Below are 18,057 nucleotides of genomic sequence, written 5' to 3' on the forward strand. Positions count from 1 at the left end.
TTGACGTAAAATCTTTCAACACTAGAAACATCATTATAACATTGGGTTCTAATTGGAGTAATATTATTGAGGATTTTAAGGGGGTTATTGAGAACAAAATGAGCGAATTCTTGGAGAAAGATTCAGGTAAATAAATTTATACATGTATTATTATTTACATTATATTAATGTATTTTTTTTTTTGTTTTAGGATGGAGTCTAGTAAGCATCATATACATGGAATTAAATTTTAGCAAGTACAACCCGCTCAGAGCTTCATCATTTATTCATTTACCTGCATCTATAAAAAAAGAAATGCTGTAGTCAACGTTCGCAATCAAGATTATTACTGCTTCGCTTGGAGTGAGGTAGCTGCAGTCTGCAAACCGGAAGGACCGGAATGGGATCCGAGATCTTATCCACACTTTAGTCAAATTTTCAACTTTGACGGTATCGAATTTCCAGTAAGGTTAGATAGTTTAAATATTTTAGAACAATTAAATAATGCTTCTGTTAATGTTTATGGTATTGAAAAGTTATATCAGAATGGGCAACAAAATTATGAAATTGTCGGACCGTTATACTATACGCGATGTAAAAAACCGATACACATTTATTATTATGATGATGATAGTAATCAACATTATTGTACAATTAAAGATTTATCAAAATTAGTATTGAGTCAAATTACAAAACGGAATGGAAAAAAGCATTTATGTGATGGATGTTTACAATATTTTCGAACACGTGATTTACTAGAATTACATTGTAAAAATGATTGTGGGTATTTATATGTGCGAATTCCTAATACTGATCCGATAAAAAATAAGATTGGAAAAATAATTCCTGGTAATATATTAGAGTTTTCAAATTTTCAAAAACAAATTCGTGTTCCTTTCGTTATTTATGCAGACTTTGAATGTTTACTCAAACCATTAGATAATTGTTTACCTGATCCAGAAAAGTCATGGCATTTAAAAACATATAAGCATGAACCTGTGGATATTATTTGAAATGCTCCTTTGATAATAATATTTCCAAATTTTGTTTGTTTCGAGGTAAACAATGCATCAGAGAGTTCTTAGATAGTTTAGAAAATGAAGTCAAAGTAATTTATGATACATATTTAAATATTATTAAACCGATGCGTCCTTTAACAGCTGAACAAGAAAGTGAATATGCATTTTTGAACACATGTTACATTTGCGAAAGACCTTTTACAAGTCAAGAGGCTAAAGTTAAAGATCATTGTCATTTAACCGGACAATATAGAGGTCCAAGTCATTCTACTTGTAATCTAAATTTTAAACTTCCAAATTTTATTCCGGTCTTTTTTCACAATCTCACCAACTACGATAGTCACTTGTTTATTAAACAACTATCTTTAAATGGTGAAGATATCGATGTAATTGCAAAAACTAAAGAAAAATACATCACATTTAGTAAACACAGTCACGTTGGTAATTCAGTTAATGCAGAAGGAAAGGAGGTACGCAAATATATAAAACTACGGTTTGTAGATTCTCTTCGCTTTCTTCCTACTTCCCTAGAAAAATTGGCAAAAACATTATCGTCAAGTGAATGTACCGAAATTAGAAAATATTATATGCATGATGAAGAATTTGATTTAATTAGACAAAAAGGTGTATTTCCCTATTCATTTATAGATGACTGGTCAAAATTAGATCTTACACATCTTCCAGATAAAGATGATTTTTTTGATAAATTAAAAGAAGAACATATTTCAGATGCAGATTATGAGCGAGCTAAAAAAGTATGGGGTGTATTCGATTGTAATACTTTAGGTGATTATTCGGATATTTACCTCAAATCAGATATTTTACTGTTGGCTGACATTTTTGAAAATTTCCGTAATACTTGTTTTAAACATTACGGTTTAGATAGTGCTCAGTATATTACGGCTCCATCATTCAGCTGGGATGCAATGTTAAAATATACAAAAGTACAATTGGAACTCTTGACGGAAATTGATATGCTTAACTTTTTTAAAAAAGGAATTCGCATAGTAATTATCGTTCAAATAAAGTTACTTGAAGGTGAATAAACCGGGCCTAAATCATAGCAATTACTGGCCAGATAAATTTACTTGAAGGTGAATAAACGGGGCCTTAATTTATTATGTTGTTCATTTCGGACATTTCCAGTTTAATTTGTTTTGATCTGAAAATCAATTTGATTACTTAGCCTGAATTATATTGGATGCCCCAAAATTCGCGGAACAACTTAGCAGCACGTTGTTAAGTAATATAAGTTAAAAATGTAAAAAAAAAAAATTTCTTTTTTCTAGAAGATGTAGATCTATTTGTTACACATGGGGCCAGTTTATAGAAAGAGAATTAAATATTTAATTCGAATTAAATTTTAATGCGCGATTAACCCATGAATCCGAAACTTCGATTGGTTCAATCTGATCACAAATGTGGCAACATTTAAAACCATTCTGGGCCAATTTACAGGAGCGAAATTAAGTTAATCGTAATCAAATGCGAGATTAACTGAACACGTGATCAGATTGAACCAATCCAAGTGTCGGATTCATGGGTTAATCGCGCATTAAAATTTAGTTCGAATTAAATATTTAATTCTCTTTCTATAAACTGGCCATCTATGTATACCAATAGTCTGCAAATGTTTCATTTTTGTTGTGTCCATGGAAACAAGAAAAAAAATCAAAGCCATGTTGCCATACGTTATTTGAGGTAAACCGGACATACAGTCGAATGCAAAATATTTTGGTCGTCAATGTTACTAAAAAATTAATCGTTTATATCAGAATTTTGTAATTTACACTGTGCAATCAAGGCCTATTGTCATCAAAAAGTCAAAAATAATTTAAACGTCAATTAGTAGCATCACGAGACTGTGAAGGTTAAGATCGATTTACAATTGAGTATTTCAAAATTTGTAAAAAAATGACATTGACAACCAAACAAAATATTTTGCATTTAACTGTATATAATATCACTTCTTGGAAATACTGGAAATAATGAAAAAAAAAAAATTGCAAACCTGATCACAATCACTCAGAATTATTATGCCACTGGCCAGTAAAAGACAAATGGTCAAATAAACTAGGCAAAGATGAATAGGGAATTCCACAATTTTTCTTGGAAAGCAAAATAATTGCCCCAATCCTCCCACGTATTCTTAAAAAAAAGAAAAAATTAAAATACTACAGGTACTTGAAACATTACATTTAATGTGTATATTGATATATTTCTAACACATTTCATTACAAATTTTAAACTGTATTTATAAAAAATTCAAAAAAGGAAAAATTCCCTATTCATTTTTGCCTAGTTTATTTTGTAATTTTTAAATTAAACGAGATCAAAGCTACACCTTTTGACCCCCCATATCTTTAAATCTAAAAGGTAAAGAATTTTTAAATTATTTTCTAACATGAGTTGACATTGACATTGTTACCCGTGGGCTGTTTGGGTGCTCCAAAACCACCCCCGCTCGTTCTTTTGTCGCGTTTGGTCCCAACTTTCTAAAAATAGTCGACGCCGGCCGGAAACGGCACGGCCACTGGCACTGGCCACTTCTCTACCTGCTCTAAGACGAGAAGGTTGTTTTTTTCCGTGCTCCTCTCCTTCTGCACAAAGGGCCTGGCGGTCCGGGTAAACCGGCTGGATTGCAAAACGGCTATCTTCTTCGACGGGGTGCATTTGCTACCCCGGCGTTAAAACGGCATCGGTCAATAAATCTCGACACCGGCCCCGAAGATGGACTTGACAGTTCGACCGCTCCAGGGGGCCGGTGGTAACACATTGAGTTGTTCCGCGAATTTTGGGGCACCCAGAACTCATTAGTGGAGGTTTCTGAAATAGAAAAATTTATTCTAAAGTTAGAGGGGTTACTGATTTTATTAGTGGTCCAATAAGCACAAGCTCTGGAAACTCAGGAAGGGATAATCCTTGTCTAGAAGAAACCACCCCGCCATGCAAACCCGCTGGTGTATATATAACTGTCCATTTCAAATTTGGCAGGACTTGTGATCGTTATTATGTTTGTTCTGTGTGAAAATGCCTCGGCTTCAAGACCAACGTGATTCTTCAATCGAATTGAGGTCCAAAATTATAACACTTTGGGAATTGGGATGGACTCAAGTAAATATATCAAGAGAAGTTGGTTTATCGGTGAGTAAATTTCAAATTGTAATTTTTTTTCTGCTGTATATTTATCCCCGAAATATTACCACCTGATACAATTTTTTATGTTTACAACATGCTCATGATTCTTTATTGCATTATAGGTTCGGCAAATCCGGAGGTGGATACATCGTTTCCAAACTGTAGAAAACCAACCTCTTCGTGGCAATAAGCGCACAGGAAGAAGGAAATTTTTAACGGGGGACCAGGCACGTGAAATGTATAACTATGTTCAGGAGCATCCATTCACCTGTGCTAGGGAAATCCGAGAGGTTTTTAACCATCGATGCACTGAACAAACAATAAGGAACTAATTAAATGAGCAACAAATATTTTGCAGAAAACCTGCAAAAAAAATTGCTCTTACCGACGAGCATCGCAGACAACGTGTTGCATTTGCGCAAAATCATCTAAACATGAATTGGGACAATGTAATTTTTGTAGATGAGAAGGTATTTTCCTCGTCATCCCATTCCCGGAAACCTTTGTGGAGGATAAATGGAACAAGATACGACCCCAATAAAGTTCTGCATCAGACTCGATGTGGAAGGATAACCTGCGGATATTGGGGATATATTACAGCTGCAGGACCAGGCGAACTGGTGGAAGTGAGTCCGCGAATGAATGCCGTGGAATATGTTCAAGTGTTGGATCACCTTCACACTTGTTTGCAAATGACGTATGGTGAAGATTTCCCTGACGAGGTTTGGATGGTCCAAGATAATAGTTCTGTCCATACCAGTAGACTTGTCAGGGAATGGTTCGAGGAAAATCCCACCTACAGGTTAATTCCGTGGCCATCCAAATCACCAGATTTGAATCCCATCGAGAATATGTGGGGAATATCTACAAGAAAATGGGAAGATATTGAAGAAGGGATAAATATACGGACTTGAGCAGGTTTAGATCGACATTTAAGAAATATCTGGGAAAGACAACGAGGAAGAAACACATGTCAGAATCCAATCAATTCAATGCCCAAACGACTAAGAGAAGTAATTGATAATGATGGTTGGTGGACGAAATATTGAATATCCTATCAAAATGCAAATTTTCTTATTGTGTAACTACATTGTATTTATTTAGGTTGTAATAATTGGGTAGTGATAATAATTATACATATTTTGTTTCTCAATAAAATTCTTTTAATTATTAACATTGAAGAGTATTTGTTTTTGATGAAACTGACACTGGTGCTGTTGAAACTTAATAGTAAGCGACCCTTTGCATAATAAAACAAGTTAAACTGAAAAAGTCCGATCATGTATTTTCCTCAAAAAATGTTTGATGAGTTACTTCTAACCATGTGTTGCCAATTTGAAAGAAACAATCACAATAATTTTTTAAGTAGTATTAAATGCCTACCTACATTAAATTATCTTTCGTCTAATTGTAAATTCAACCATTCCTTTTGTGCGATTTTTACGCAGCAGTCTTATTAAAAGCGAAATACTTTATGTTTCGTAACATCAGAAAGAAAATAATATAACACTAGAGTAACAGAAGTTCGTCGTCAAATTTCACACAAATGTTTTACCTGGAGCCTAGCCTCTACGCAGGCATCTGATGGTCGAAGCCGTTCTGGTGATGTCTCGGTACAGGATCCGTAAAATGTATAATTAGTTGCAGGCACCCTTACGGACAACCGGACAAAACATATTTGGCTTTGTTTTATTTGTTTAGTTTTATTTGTCCATCGACCGTACGTTCTCCTGTTTAATAAACATTTTCAGAAAGATACAAAATCTATTAAATAAAATCTCGGAAAAATGTGTCCAGAAGGAACACCACGTGTAAGTTTATTGTATTTAAAAAGAAACCTAATTATAATTAATGTATCCCTGTTCCAGCGCTACTCCAACCAGGAGAAACTGAAGATGCTGCGTCAAATACTGAACCAAAAGTAATTTCGCATCTACGAAAAATTTTATTTAATTTGAATTTCACTTCATACTTTTTTCAGAACCAAAATGATTAAACAAGTAGGAGTGCTGAAATTTATTCGAAAAAAGTTAAAGCTGAACATTTTTTAAATTATGTCAAAACGTGTATCCAAACCAAAGAACTCGAAAGGGAACATTAGGTGAGAAAATTTACTAACAATAAAATAATAGCGGCAACTAGATAAACTTTCACAATTTTAGATGATTTTAAATAGTCTTGCCATGTATGAAACGTTACACAGAGGTTCTTTGGAATATGTCGATGTGCAGTTTGCCAATGTAAGATACTTAGTATATTTTGACGTGACGATAGAAATATGTTCGTAATTTTCAACAGGGACGTCTCGTCGAGAAAGTTTACGTAACTAGTACAATACCCGAGAGAAACGAAACTGACAGTTTTTGGAAGACAATTTGGGACGAGAATATTTATAATATAGTACTTTTTGACACTTGCCACAAAAACCCTCTGGTACGGGTCATACTGTGGCGGTTTTTCAATAAGGGCTGCAGAGCTGCAGCACCGGCTCTTAATTGGAAAAAATAATTTATGTTATTATTGTATTTTTTAATTCAAGATTTGCCAAAAGGAAATAATATCTGCATTTTTCCGAGCATTTTTCATTCACTCGTCAGACTCGGCTGCAATCTATCAACATTCACTATTTTGTATTATATCGGCAATCCACAATACATTCGTTAATCCGTGTGCTGCCTCGTGACGTCAGCTAGTCGTTGCAGCCGACCTACACGCGTCAAAATCGTCATTTCAGTGCATTTCAGAGCCTGAATATCATACTTGGCCTTGAGTTGACCAATGAACGTCAAGTATTATATGCATGTTTTGTATGGGCTCCGAGCTGCAAGTCGTGTAGCCAGATAGTGTGACGCGAATTGGTATTGACGAAAAACTGGAAATAAAACGAAATGGAGGTCCTAAACCTGAGTTAATTATCGAATGCTCCTCAAAAAGTCGCGGAAAAACTTACGTTCGAAAGTTTAACATGAGCATCTACAGCAAATACAAATGGATTTGTGGCTGTGAAATTAAAAATCGCGTATTTTGCTTTACTTGCATACTTTATGGGAGTGATTTACATTGGACAAATAGTGGTATTAATGACTTTGGCCCATATTCACCAACGCGAGTTAGCGTTAACTGTAGGTTAACATGCTTCGTTACTTAGATACCTATTGTTGTGACGATGCTTTCGTATAATTTAACCTACAGTTAACTTTAACTGGCGTTGGTGAATACGGCCGTTAGTGCATTTAAGTGACAAAGCCCAAGCTAAGTTTCGCCCACAGGTCCTTCTCGCCTGATTTTCATTCTACGCGACTAACGTCTTTTAAATGTTACGCCACTGGCTCTTGCGTTTCTGTATCCAGCTATGACGACTAGACACGAAGCTCCATTCGGTATACGCTGGAATTTGCCAACTAAAAATGTCCCGACTGTACCTACCTATTTTAATACCTATACAGGGTGTTAGTAAATGGTTGGGAATAAATTTCAGGGTGAACTCCTTACGAAAAATGTGGCTTAAAACCTAAATAAAGTTTTTTGTTAAAATGAGTAGTTCTCTCAAAAAAAGAAAAAAACAAAAATAATCGTATTCTGGCATATCCGTATTTTTTTTTAAATACTACGATTTAATAATGGTTTAAAGAAAAAATTTAAACGTGGAAAAAATTCAAAACTGATGCAATTTTAGGCAGACAAATGAAATAATTAGAGAAATTCTCCAACAGTGGACTACATTTTATTTTTTGAGAAAACTACTCATTTTAACGAAAAACTTTATTTAGGTTTTAAGTCACATTTTTCGTAAGGAGTTCATCCTGAAATTTATTCCCAACCATTTACTAACACCCTGTATAGTTACTATAGTTTGTATTCGTTTTATTTTATTTATTATTATACTTGGACTTGGGCTCTGCAGCACTGCCAAGTCCTAAAGTCACGAGCCGCCACTGGGGTCATACACTTGTCACATTACACACCAACATTGTTTCTTGCAGAAAACATTTGAAAATTACTGGTCGGACGTTAACCAAGAAATATACTGCTGCGACATCTCCGTTCGCTGTGTCTTCGAAGAAACATTCGCCACTTACCAACACAGAAGATTTATGATATACTATGGAAATCTGACTCGACAGGTAAACTTCAAAGCACGCATCGTTGCTTCTAATAACCTGATTACAGGTAGATCAAATTCAGTTTTCTTTACTGTCGAACAAAGAAGTCCTCTGTTTGTCACTGAATTACGCCGAGTTTTTTAAAAGAGTGTCGGAGCTGACCTATTCTCGTCCACAGTAGGTTTAGTCGTAGATTTGCAAATCGAATTTAATTTCAACAGTTCTTGCAGTTCGGGGATGCAGGGCAGCACCTTCGCTCTGCTTTGTGACATTTGTCTCAGGACGTCTAAGAAGGACGGCGTCGTCGACGTTTTACGGAATATCTAAAGACTCAGAGAATACAACACAAATTTCGTCATAGATTATGACCATTACGTGCTGACTCATCTGGTCATCCTTGAGAATCTTTTTGGTGTCGACACCAGCATCACTTGCAATTCTCTCGATATGAGTAGAACCCACTTGTTCACAGCAGACGAAACCGAAATACATTTGAGACACCTGAAAGACACCTTATGGATGGATGCGGTAACAAGAAGAGTGGAAAGAGACAGTTATGTTTATTTCCGAGCCGTTTCTTAATGTAATCATAGGAAAAGCATTTGGTCATACCAAGAAAGTAATATCTGTTTGTGCTTTAGTACACGAGGGTAAAGTCTATTTTGAGCCTTATACCTTGGATAAGGAAATTTCTCCGTGCTGGAATCGACTAGGTGCCATTAGTGTTGACGGTTTCAGGTGTCCTAATAAATTTGTAGTCGTACCTCAGCCGACGTCGAACACACTAAGTGACATTTGGCATTTGGTTGTTGAGAAAAATATTTCAATCATTTTGTCGCTGAATGAAATTACTGCGTTGTCTACAGTGAGTCAGGTTGAAAGTAAAGATAAAATCTCGTAACAGTTGTATTACAGAACGTTCCCTTTCTGCCAGGAAACCAAAAAGCAAAAATGTGTTCGAAAACGAAGGTAAAACCAAAACTTACCAGAGATTTTGGAAATTACGAGTGGACAACGCTGGAGCTGAGCAACAGAACGGTACTAGTTTGGACAATTTTTAAAAAAACTTTGAAATGTTGAATCTGCAATGATCTGACTCTCACATTCATTCTATTTCTTTCAGAAAAAACAAATTGTTGAGATCCTGTCGATGACGACGTGGCCTGCCGAAACATCCTGTCCTCCGGATGTTTCAGATTTTGTGAATTTTTGCATCGCCGCTAACGAAAGAATGAAAGGGTTTGGATCGGTAATGGTGACGTGTTGGTGCGTAAAAGTAATCGTGGATTTGAACGTTGTGTTCCAATATCTTTTTCAGTGATGGAGTTACGGCGTCGGGATTGTTTACGGCGATGTCTTATAACATGCAACAGATGAAAACGAACGGAATGTGCGATTTGTGCACGAGTGTCCGAACTGTTCGGCGTCATTGTCCTCAGTTTGTGAACGACAAAGTAAAAAACAGCGAAGGGAAAAATTACTAAATTAATTACAATTTTTTCTCTTTCAGAAGCAGTACAGTTTCTTGGTAGAAGCTGCGCATCGTTACATTAATGAATGTAAATTATATGAAGTAAGATAAATATAATTTCATAATTATAGTTTGGGTGAATTAATTAACCAATCAATGAATTAGTTACCGACGCACATTTTTTAACTTTCTGCGTAGATATGTGTTTGTAGATATTTAGATTTTGTTATTGAGGTAATTGTCATTTGAATAAAATAATATAACAGATTTCCTAATTTTAGGCAATTTTATTTTAGCAATAACTCCTTTGAAGAAGTTTCCAACGGCACTCATCAGAGTCTGTGGTACTTTCAAAATTCTAACAAAACATTTCCTTGCTAAATTTATCGTTATTTTTGTTTTCACATATTTTGGTACTGCAAATATTTGTTTCAAGTAAATATAAACATAAACAGCGATAAATGTAAAAATACTATGTATAAGATTTTTTTTAAAGTGAATATTCTAGTTATATTTAATTATATTGAACCGTAGTATGTAATTGAAAGAAACCAGCGTTAAAGAGATTTTTTTTTTAAAACAAAAATCACAAATAAATTATGTATATACAGTGTGTTGCGGTTAAAATGAAAACTGATCTTTTCGTTCTCTGTACGAGTAAAGATGTGATTTTTTACACTCGTAGAATTTCATGAGGTGCATCTCTTCAAGTACCCAACTCAACTGCAAGTTGTAATCTCGCGAAGAGGGTCAATTTTGCATGTTTTTCTTCGCGTTAGAGATGGCGAAAGAAGTTATCAGAAAAAGTTGTTCAAAATTTAATTTTGATTCCCCGCACCAAGTTTCAATGCAAAATTCTCATTTTGACTTGTAATCATTTTCAATCCTCGGAAGTTGTTAGATCCTTTACCGGGCGCCTTCCCATGTGGTGGATAAAGGATAGAGGCCTTCATAATGAAAAGAATCGGAGAAATAAATTACGGCCACCAACAACGTCTGACCCATCATAGTGGGCGGTTGAGTAAACATGGCGATGACCAGTGATTCATAATAATATAAAATTTAACGAAAATCCGTTGCAAGGAGACAATCTCCGGATGAAAATCCATCTTTCAAAAAGAAGGAAGCCCCATGGATAAGGAGAGGCTGCACCAGATTCCTGACGCAAACTGAAAGGAAGAAAACTCATATGAGGAACTTGCAACATTCAAGGAATTTCAACAAAAATAAAAAAAGTTGCACCATAATTTAATAGATGCAAAAGATACAAAATAGACATTGGAATTTTTAACTGAAACAAAGAAAAAAGAACAAGCAAACAAATTCTTTGGAGGGTATTTCACCAGTGATAATGAGCCGGACGGCATTGAAAATGCAACCCACAATACATTGTGAAAAAAAGCCGGATATTTTAATTTTAATATTCGGCTTTTTTTGGGAATGTATTGTGGGTTGCATTATTATTATTATCACTCGTCAAATACCCTGTAGGTTTAGGAAATCATATTGACTAAGTGCCTGACTTTTCAGAAACATTCTTTTGCGTCTTCAGCAAGTTAGAATATCATAATGAGGGGGCAAATCTAGACGTATACTAAGAGTATAAATATACAAGAGGTGTAAAGGGTTTTGCCGCAGCTGTTGTTTATTCGAGTTTTTCCAAATTCACCCCGTGATGGGGTGAGAACAAACTCAAATCTAGCAAATTTAGTCATTTGAGTGGTGTCTTCAAGTTTTGTCGGACGACTTCCCTCCACCATGCGTGCCACCACGACGCTGTTCTTCTTCTGCATTTACGTCGCAACAAAATTATCTCGCGCCTCAAACTGCACTTGTGTCCCTTTCTACAACTGCTCTGACGAAGACTCCGCTGTGATTTCTGACGGCCGAGGCCTCATAGAAGTTCGGAAAGTACAGTCACCCCTTTTTTGGTTTCTCTAATTGGTAGCAAGTGCAGGAAGTCTCGACAATGCAAAGGCGTGTTGGAAGTGTGTTGCAACACCATGATCGTCGCGCCCGCGCCCGTCCCCGCACCGAAGCCCCAAAAAGGCTGCGGGTTGCAAAACCGCGAAAGCTTCCTCTGGTCGTCCACGCTCCTCTTCAAGCAGTACCCGAATTTCGTGGCGTCATATAAGTGTCGCGTCTCCCTCGTCCACCCCAAAGTGGCGGTCACGGCGGCGCACTGCCTCCAAGACAAGGGGTATTATCAGGTCAGGATCGGCGGTACGATCCGTACGGTGGCGCGGGTTGTCGTGCATCCGTCTTTCAAACAGGCGTCTCTGCAGAACGACGTCGCACTGTTGGTCTTGGACAAGCCGTTTAAAATGGACAAGGCCGGGGTAGTGTGCGTCCCGCCGCCGAGGTCGCTCTTCGATGGTAACAACTGTACCGCCACCACTAGGACGTCGGAGGAGGATGGAAGTTTGAGGATGATTCGGTTGCCGATGGTGTCCAGAGACGAGTGTGTGGACTTGTTGCGCAAGACCAGATTGGGGGGTTACTTCCAGTTGCACCAGTCGTTCATTTGCGCCGGGGGTGGTGCGGATCAGGACACGTGCGGCGGAGACGGAGGGAGTCCCTTGATTTGTACGGTGCCGGGGGTTCCCGGGCGGTGTCAGCAGGTCGGGATAGTGTCCTGGGGGATCGGGTGCGGTGGAAATCTCCCGGGAGTCTACGTGAATCTGGCTCACTTCCGGGAATGGATCGACGAGGTCATGATCGAAAACGGACTAACGTTTTTTAAATTGATAATAAAAAGAAAAAGTTGTGATGCTATTTTTATCATTTCATGCATTCTCATTAGAAAAATCGAGATGAAGCGACAGTTGCACCAGCTGAAAACGCACATGTCAAGGAGCAAATGAAATACCGTGCGATCGGAAATTAAAAAAAAAAACAAGATGGCCATGATTAATACACTTCAGTTGGCAGCACGTAAAAATGTAATGCAAATGTCATCAGATGTCATTAATTACAATAGTAACTGTCATTCCGGACTTTCAAGGCACTTATCAACAGATTGCCTTGCCTTTTTCATACCTGAAAAACAAGGTGTTCAAAAAATAGGCCTGGCACAATTCCCGAATTAATGCGATAACTGCAATTTAATTGATGTCCCCGGTCCCGAGTCTGCGAAGATCATTTGAAAACATAAAGCGAAGAGAGTAACATTATGTTTGGAAGCTGAAGGCTTCGAACATTTACTCTAGTTCGTAAATACGATTGGAGCTCCTCATGACTCTTTTACAACCGACAGGTCACACCTTTATCAAAATCAAGATTTCAACGTTCTCAAAATCACTAACCAAACTTTTAAGACTGACATCTGATAATTGAAATTTTAACGAATTGCCAACTGAAATTCTTGGTCACATCCAACTCAAATTTTTTTTTTCGATCTCACGGTATTTCCGTCGTACAAAATTCTCCTGGGGGTGTCATATGCAGCAGGTGCGACATAAAAGAAGAACAATCAATGCAAGATTCCAAATGTAGTGCTGCTTATTGAATATCTGTCGAATTCTTTGTTAATAAATAATAAGTATATTTTTAAATGTTTATGGTGGCGTACAAAGAAGCGCATGAATCGAAAACAAATCTGATTTTTTTTTATTGAACAATTAAATTTTTATTTAAACTACAATTTCGCGTCTCGGGTAATAATCCAGCTCGGCTTAGAAAATGTTCTCTACCGTGCTTTATATACAATTTTTTTCACTACTAGATACGTTAAAACCCTTTCTGATAATTAAATAATTTTATTTCATCCTGTGTCAAATTTCAATACTTTACGTCATCAGTTTGAATCCGGGAAAACGCAAAAAACGGCCGGACGCCGGTTAAGTGTTGCTATTGGAAACACAAAACTAACAATCGCAATAACAATTATTCAGGTTTAAGACATGTTTTATTCAAAACTACATCTAAATGCAAATTAACAATTTTACTACGTTACTCACGTTGTATGTATATTTAATACCTATACAGGTTTATAAATTATCCGATTTTCGACATTTCCCACTAACTCAATAAAATACAATAAAATATAATATAATAACTAAAACTAACTAACTAAATAGGACAATAATTCAAAACAATAACAAATTAACAGCTTTCCAAATACAATTATCCCTCCCCACATATTGTCCCTCTTCTCCACTCAACCTTCTTCATCCATTCGATCCCTCTTCCGTCCTCATTCAACATTTCTTCTCTACTTTCCTCTCTCTTTCTCAATTCTACGCATTCATTCAACATATGTTCTATCGTCTCCTTTTTTTCTCCACACATCCTGCACACTCTAATCCTATCCTCATTCCAATATTTATTCTCTCTCTCCTCATTTCCACACCTAAATCTTGCTATTATCACTCTCTCCTTTCTACTCTCTCTTCCTAGGTACTTTGGTAGTTCTTCCGTTATTATTTTTTCATACTTCCCATTGTACCTAGATTCCCTAATTCTCGTTCTTCTTTCCTGCACTTGCACATCTCTGTCTCTCTGCACCAATTCATATGTCATTGCTCTGCCTCCCTCTCGCATTCTTTCTATCTCCGCTCCTGCATAACCATTTCTTTCGAAATATGCCTCCCTCTCTTTCCATACCCCTTTTCCTATTTCTTTCCTTTTTTCTTTCAGACACTCTTGCAAAATTCTACACTCTCCTCTCTCTATCAACCTCTCCTCAAATCTTATTGCTCTCTTTCCTGCTTCTATTCTTATTCCATCCCTTTTTGTTTCCTCCATCACTATATAGCCCGGTGTCTCTCTATCTACTCCTAGCACCCATTTCAAATATTTTCCTTGCACCCCTTCCAACCCTTCTTGCTCTCTCCATCCCCATATTTCCGCTCCATACATCATCACGCTTTTCACCAGACTATCAAACATCATTATTCTCCTTCTAAAGTCATGTCCAAATTTTCTCTCTCCTATCCCCCATACCGCTCCTATTATCTTATTCGCTTTTTTCACTAACTCTCTCACATGTGCTGCTGCTGTGTTTCTTTCATTCATCACTTATTTTACTATTTCGGCCACAAAGAAGATGCACTTATTAGTACTTTCTCAGACTAAAAACCATAGTAACAAAACATTTCCTTGCTAAATTTATCGGTTTTTTTTTTAAAGTGAACATTCTAGTTATATTTAATAAATTAAGACTAGGGCCACACTACAGACTTTTCATCGGGCGACAATTTAGTTGGTTCTTAATAAGTATGAGGACTTATGTGAGTGCGCACACTAAGGCTAGGGCCACACTACAGACTAAATAATTGGCCGATAATTTAGTCCGATTGGGTAGCTTCCGCGCCACGACCTTCTAAATAGTCGAGACGCAAACGCTCTCTCCGGCCTGTTCATTTGAGCAAAATACCATTATGCACTTGTAAGCCGTTTGGCGCTAGTGAACGGGGGATTTGAGTTCGGAACCACGCGATTTGAAACTTGGCTTTCTGTCATTGTGTTGTCACTTTGTCGGATAAAGGCATTTTAATCGAAATTTTCGGTTAGTTAAGCATATTAATTGCATAGATAATCGTTCCTAATATACATATTCTTAAATACAACGAAATTTATGGAGATGTGAGTATGAATTTAATTATTTCACGGAATTCAGTACTTGCTATAATACCCACAACATTGGAAGTAGATGAAGGAAAAGAATATGAAGATTTAAGCAGGCAAAGGAGTGTTTGCGGTGACAGAGAATGTTTCAGTCGGGATCGGTACATTAGCAGCACTATTGGAAAGGCTTGCCTACAACGTTATGTTAGTGAAGAATATTTTTCAAATACATTTTAAATTATTGCAAGTCCATTACTGATTAAAAGATTTTTGAAATCCCTACCTGGGCAAATATTTAAACTTTCTGAAGCCAATTCATTAAATGTTTTTGTCTTTTTATAATCCTTACACGTCTCCAAATAGCATTTTACATGCCATCTTTTTGACATTTAACGTTTCGCGCCAATTTCGGCGCCGGCAAAGTAGCGCCAAACGGCGAACGCCGAAAACTGGCAAATGAACAGGCCGGAGAGAGTCAAGCGTCAAGCGTCTCGACTATTTAGAAGGTCGTGTTCCGCGCACATCAGACAAACTAAACTGTTTGGTTGGCTGTTGGTGGCGTTGGTGCGCAGACAGTCGACTACTTATGCACAATTGATAAAATCATTGCGATTTTAATTAAATATGACATCTGACATAGGATAAAGATATCCTTTAGTTCAACATATTGAATAGCTTTCATAATCATAAATTAAAAATCAAAATTTTTGCACTGTGCCAGGACTCACTGCTGATTTACTACATAAAGCTGGTCTTCTTTCAATTTCTTCAATTCTAATAACGAGTCATTAATTAAGGAATAAGAGTAATGTGAAGGCGGAGAAGACAGCAATAAAAAAGGGATTGCAAAGGTGGTTTAAAAAAACGTGTTGGAAGTCGGAGCAATAGAGGAGAAAGTAAACAAAAAACAAAAATTTAAACTTTACGGGGGGTCCTAATAGAATCTGAAAGTTCATTCGAATTCATGGTCTTTTTTCACTTGTGGTAATGAACAAAAATAACGAATAATTATTAACTATTAATGTCATAGTTCATAGTAGCGCCTTCCGACTGCGTCTTTACCTTAGTATTAACGCATAAAAATATGTGTAAAGGAATATAGTTTAATTCTGAATTATAGATATTTAAATAATAAAGCACGTCTCATTTTTTACTGGAATATTTCCTACTTTTGTTGGTATCTTAATAAATCTTATGCAATATTAATTAAATACATATGAGATTTCACATAGGTTTAAGATATCCTTTGGTTCAATATATTTTATTACTTTCATAATCATAAATTAAAAATCAATCTTTTTGCACTGCAGAGAGCCACTGCACGCATAATACGTGTGGATCACCGACCGGATAGTCGGTGAATGTGCGCACTCCCATTGTATAGTTCTCCCAGAGCTGCAGCGGTTTTATGGCAGGGCAATAGTAATTATTACGCCTGTTGAAATGCCGATCAGCGACATAAACAGACCCCTGTCAATCATCATTTTCGTTCTATACCTGTCAGTTTACAGGGTAGTACTTGGACGAATTTACGATTAGGGGTTGTATTTGCGGTTTAAACCTATTGTGGGTGTTGTTAACGTTTATACAATGGTACCCTGCCATAAAACCGCTGCAGCTCTGGGAGAACTATACACCATGCTCTATCAATAGTTGGCCAACTTTCTTGTTGAAAGGGAATTCCAACTATTTTTCGATCAATCTGTCGGCCGACTACAATCGCTTTAGTGTGCGCACTCACATAAGTTCTCATACTTGAAAAGTCTGTAGTGTGGCCCTAGCCTAAAGCGATTGTAGTCGGCCGACAGATTGATCGAAAAATAGTTGCAAGGACTTCCCGATTCCCTTTCAACAAGAAAGTTGGCCAACTATTGATAGAGCATGGTGTACTATGCGAGTGGGCACATTCACCGACTATCCAGTCGATGATCCACACATACGGGGTCATTATAAATGTTTGTAACAACTAGTGGGCGTAGTGGCGCACCTAAAGCATAGCGCACAGCCACCTACGATGGGACACTCATTTATAATGACCCTGTATTATGCGTGCAGTGACTCTCTGCAGTGCAAAAATTTTAATTTTTAATTTATGATTATGAAAGTAATAAAATATATTGAACCAAAGGATATTTTCAACCTATGTCAAATCTCATATTTAATTAATATCGCGTAGATTTTATCAACTGTGCATAAGCAGTCGACCGATTAATAGTCGCCTGTCTGCGCACCGACAGCCAACCAAACAGTTTAGTTTGCCTTGGTTTGCCTGGTGTGCGCGGAAGCCACCCAATCGGACTAAATTCTCGGCCAATTATTTAGGCCCTAGCCTAAAAGGTAGTTATTGAAAGAAACGATCGTTAAAAACAAAAAAAAAATTTAAATCAAAAATCACAAATTATATTACATATATACAGTGTGTTACGGATAAGATGAAAACTGATCTTTTCGTTCTCTGTTCGACGAGTAAAGATTTGATTTTTTTACACTCGTAAAATTTCATGAGGTGCATCTCTTCAAGTACCCAACTCAATTGCAGGTTGTAATCTCGCGAAGAGAGTCAATTCTCCATGTTTTCCTTCGCGTTAGAGATAGCGAAAGAAATTACCAGAAAAAGTTGTTCAAAATTTAATTTTGATTCCCCGCACCGAGTTTCAATACAAAATTCTCATTTTGATTTGTAGTAATTTTCAACTCTCGGGGGTTGTTAGATCTTTTACCGGGCGCCTGTCCAGGTGGCGGATAGGGGAAGGCCTATCACGTATATGATAAGTCGATA

The 18,057-nt window shown here is 36.9% G+C and overlaps 1 protein-coding gene and 2 long non-coding RNA genes across 3 annotated transcripts; all 3 read left to right on the plus strand.

The window, feature by feature from the left end:
• Positions 1 to 6,004: 6,004 nt before the first annotated feature.
• LOC138126465 (uncharacterized) lies at positions 6,005 to 8,406 on the plus strand. Its single transcript, XR_011157835.1, has 6 exons — positions 6,005 to 6,057; positions 6,118 to 6,237; positions 6,299 to 6,376; positions 6,435 to 6,569; positions 8,120 to 8,260; positions 8,307 to 8,406. It is a non-coding gene; the product is annotated as an uncharacterized lncRNA (long non-coding RNA).
• Positions 8,407 to 8,466: 60 nt separating this feature from the next.
• LOC138126015 (uncharacterized) lies at positions 8,467 to 9,986 on the plus strand. Its single transcript, XR_011157575.1, has 6 exons — positions 8,467 to 8,822; positions 8,881 to 9,104; positions 9,155 to 9,277; positions 9,363 to 9,505; positions 9,558 to 9,693; positions 9,750 to 9,986. It is a non-coding gene; the product is annotated as an uncharacterized lncRNA (long non-coding RNA).
• A 1,686-nt stretch (positions 9,987 to 11,672) lies between these two features.
• On the plus strand, positions 11,673 to 12,574 carry LOC138125677 (phenoloxidase-activating factor 2-like). The gene has a single exon (XM_069041116.1). The coding sequence runs from the start codon at positions 11,714 to 11,716 to the stop codon at positions 12,572 to 12,574; it is 861 nt and encodes a 286-aa protein (XP_068897217.1). The 5' UTR covers positions 11,673 to 11,713.
• The last annotated feature ends 5,483 nt before the right edge of the window (positions 12,575 to 18,057 follow it).

The sequence above is a fragment of the Tenebrio molitor genome, chromosome 3 (genome assembly GCF_963966145.1).
Source record: "Tenebrio molitor chromosome 3, icTenMoli1.1, whole genome shotgun sequence".
Taxonomy (NCBI): domain Eukaryota; kingdom Metazoa; phylum Arthropoda; class Insecta; order Coleoptera; family Tenebrionidae; genus Tenebrio; species Tenebrio molitor.

What these genes read in the sequence shown, in the direction of transcription:
- LOC138125677 (XM_069041116.1), top strand. Translation starts at nt 11,714, where the DNA reads ATGATCGTCGCGCCCGCGCCCGTCCCCGCACCGAAGCCCCAAAAAGGC.